Source organism: Vicia villosa, unplaced genomic scaffold, assembly GCF_029867415.1.
Source record: "Vicia villosa cultivar HV-30 ecotype Madison, WI unplaced genomic scaffold, Vvil1.0 ctg.001990F_1_1, whole genome shotgun sequence".
Lineage (NCBI taxonomy): Eukaryota > Viridiplantae > Streptophyta > Magnoliopsida > Fabales > Fabaceae > Vicia > Vicia villosa.
In genome coordinates, this window is record NW_026705802.1 from 176838 (window position 1) to 180661 (window position 3824).

Genomic DNA, 3824 nt, shown 5'->3' on the forward strand with positions numbered 1-3824 from the left:
TCTATTTCTTATACTTTTGTGGAGCACTGTTTGAAAACTTAATTCATTCGCTCTGTCTTAGGATGGCTGGACACCATTACATCTTGCAGTTCAAACTTAGAGAAATGATGTAGTAAAGCTTCTGGTGATTAAAGGCGCTGATAAGACATTAAAAAACAAGGTAATTGTGTGGTTGATTATACAAAATTGTGGATAGTCAGCATTCTTTTTTACTTGTTTACACATTTTATCACATTTGTTTCCAGGACCAAGAATCTTAAAGTTTATTCATCCAAAAGAAATAATCTTATAGTTTATGGTTAGTTTTGGTTCAAGATTCAATGACAGGCCTTCATGTTTTTATTCATAATTTGACAACCATGTTCGGATGGATTAGAAATCTGTTTTTTCAGCTACATGGTGTGCATTTTGTTTATAGAGCCAGTCAAGATTCTCTTCTACTACATGGTGTGCATTTTACTTATAGAGCCCATCAGATAATTTTTTAGCATGCGTGGACACTTGAAGATAAATTAGAAGTTGATTTATGGATTATTGGAAAGTCAATTATGGCCGTCGAGGAGTCACGTTCGGCTGGAGAGAATTAGTTTTCTTAGGGAGCAAATCAGTATATATATATGTATTGTATTTTGTGTTTTGAGAATTTGATTGTAAACTTAGCTTCTAGAGCACTTATAAAATTAGTGATGTTTTAGTTGTATTTTGATAATAAATATATGCAATACTTATAGATTCAATTCATAAAATGTTTCATATTAAATGTATTTTTTTTTTATTTTTATTTGTTTCATATAATAAAAGCATAAAAAAAACGCAACCTACGAAAGCGCTTCTGAAAAAGCGCTCTTATAGGACAAGCTACGAGAGCGCTTTTCTGGAAAAAGCGCTGCTATAGGGGGGCCTACCAGAGCGCTTTTCTGGAAAAAGCGCTGCTATAGGGGGGTCTACCACAGCGCTTTCAAAAGCGCTCTTGTAGCCTACGGCAGCGCTGGCTTTGACAGCGCTTTTAAGCGCTCTTAAAGCCCAAAAAAAGCGCTTTTAAAGCCCTTCCGCGTTGTAGTGTTCGTATTTATTTATGTTTCGTATTTATTTTTAATACATTATCATGTTTGTGTTTCAGAGCTGGATCATCTCTTACTTCTCCCGCATCCACGGCTTCGACATTGATCCTGAGTACGATGACGCCATGCCCAGGGCCGCCAGATACGTTCTCCATAGGGGGAACAATGCAGTGGGACCATACCGTGGGTACCTCGACCGCACGATGCACGGTGACGTCACTTGGAGGCCATTCAGCAAATACACTCATGTTGTCCCCTTTGACGTCATATCTTTATATTTTGGCTGGTTGGCATGCGGGACCAGCACCATGGTGCGGTATCTCCTTGAGCGGTGCATGCGACAATTTGGGTATGTGCAGATGATACCCAGGTCACCTTTTGAGGCTGCTCCCGACACGGTAACCCGAGTGCAGCTCACTGGCATATTTGAGGATTGGGAGCGTCATGTGGTACCGGAGGAGTATCGTCGCATTCGGGTCACCCAGGACTGGCACAGTGTGGAGGGGTATGTCACTTGGTTCTATCGGGTGTCACATCCTCTACTGAGACCCGACGCTCCCGGCGCTCCTAGGCCAGCATACGAGGAGATCCTGGAGAACCAGCAGGCCAAGGATGACCACGCCATTGATCTCCTGCCGATCTGCCAGCGGATAGAGATGCTTGGGCGGGACGCGTTGGATCGAGGTGTCGTTCATCAGGGCGGTCCAGAGGCAGTCGCCGTGATGGAGATGATCGTCACTGATGCGGGCCGTGCGGCGACATACAGGCGACTGAGGAGGTCCCAGGGAGAGAGGGTTAGGCATACCCAGTAGGGGTCCGGGTTTATTTTTTTTGTTTTTGGATTGTATCTCTCGCACACTATTACTATTTGGATCGGCTTGTATATATTATTTGGATTTGATTTATCATATTAGTATTTTCTGTTTATATGTCGTTTATTTTATTTGGCGTTTTCCTTTAATTAAAAATACGAGACTGTTTCGAAAAACATAAAAAAAAAAAACACAGTTTCTGCATAATTCGGAAGTGCATTTCCGAAACCCCCCAAAATTTGAAAAAAAGTGTTTTCGGAAGTGCATCTCCGAAAACACCCCCCATTTGGTGTTTTCGGAGATGCACTTCCGAAGTCTGAGAAAATTTTTAAAAAAAATACTTCGGAAATGCATTTTCGAAGCAGGGGTAAAGTGGAGTTTTCGCTGGGGGTGACCCACATAGGGAGGTGGGTAAAGAAATTAATTTAGTTACAAAAGTACAATTTACTTGCAAAAATATAATTTAGAACCAAAAATACAATTTAATTTAGTTACAAAAGTACAGTTTACTTGAAAAATATAATTTAAAACCAAAAATACAATTTAGTTATAAAAAGTAAATTTAAAACACAAAACATCTCAAAATAATAAAGTGGCAAACACAACCAAGAAGTTAAGATATATAAGTCATAAATAACAAATCATAAAAATTTAAAAAAGTTTATAGTGTTATTAACTTGTTGGGTGGATGATGTAATTCAACTAGTACGAAAGTTTAATATTTGATAGCGAAAGTTTAATATTTCAGAGTGACATATTTTTTGTATTTTTTATAGAGGAGTTTTAAAAATACTTTTTTTAACACTATCTCATACATTCACTCTCTTAATATTGTTTTACAAATTTATGTTTCGAAAACTAACATAAGTTAGTTTATTAGTTAAGATTTCAGTCCAATTTCACAAAAATTTGGGTTGAAATTTCATTGGTGATGTGAGTATCTTGTTTCTAAATAGTATATATTACTATAAATGTTTTTTTTTTATTCTTGATACATTCTTTCATTTTGGTGAGCCTTCTAAAGGTGTTTTTTTTAAACAAGAATATATTAATAGGAGAATCCAAGTTCTCAAACTTGATAAAAAAAATTGGACGAAAACCACTAAAAGAAAATTACACGCTTTAAAATAGAGGATTTCTACTAAACTCGTAAAAATTACAATTGAGTTGGATAATTTTTCCAACAAAAGTCCATCTCCAAACCAAAGATTCACCTCTCAAACAATATCGGAAATGTTCCACGAATCTCCCTAAACACGACATCGTTTCTAACCAACCAAAGGGTCCAACACACTGCCATCCACACCACTCCCTCCTTACCCTTTCTAACTTTCGCATTCTTACTAAACGAGAACCAATTCAAAAAACTTTCCTTGAAATTCTCCGCTTTATAACCTTCAAAACCAATACAATCGGCTATGTCCTTCCAAACTAAACTCGCATTATGAAAAAGCAAAAGAGAATGAAGCGAAGATTCACCATTCGCACAACAGAAAACACAAGAAGAACTAGAAGAGGGGAGAATACCTCTAAAAGCTAACGCATCCCGAGTTGGAAGCTTATTGATAAAACACTTCCAAGCGAAGACTTTGATCATGATCGGAGTTTCCATCTTCCAAACCAACTTAAACGCCGAGTCAAACTTTTTCGTTCGGGCCATAGGTTGTACGAAAGCTATTAATCAATGTGTAACAGCTCTTGACCGAAAAGCAGCCCTCAGCGTCGGGCATCCACGCAACAGAATCAGTTCTATCCAAAACAGGCGCAGAATTCTACAACAATTGTTGTAGCAGCAGCGTTTGAGTTGTTATAGCAACGTTGGGCAGTGAGCCTCGACACATACCGAAGTCGCTCCACCACCACGTTCCTAACCGCCAACAGCTCATAAGAACCATTGAGACATCTTGTAAATGAGAAACAGAATATAACAGAGGAAAACAGTCTTTTAGAA

The 3824-nt window shown here is 38.3% G+C and overlaps 1 protein-coding gene across 1 annotated transcript; it reads right to left on the reverse strand.

The window, feature by feature from the left end:
- Positions 1 to 3083: 3083 nt before the first annotated feature.
- LOC131637409 (uncharacterized) lies at positions 3084 to 3533 on the reverse strand. Its single transcript, XM_058907996.1, has one exon. It carries the CDS (start codon positions 3531 to 3533, stop codon positions 3084 to 3086), a length of 450 nt encoding a protein of 149 aa, XP_058763979.1.
- Positions 3534 to 3824: the final 291 nt, after the last annotated feature.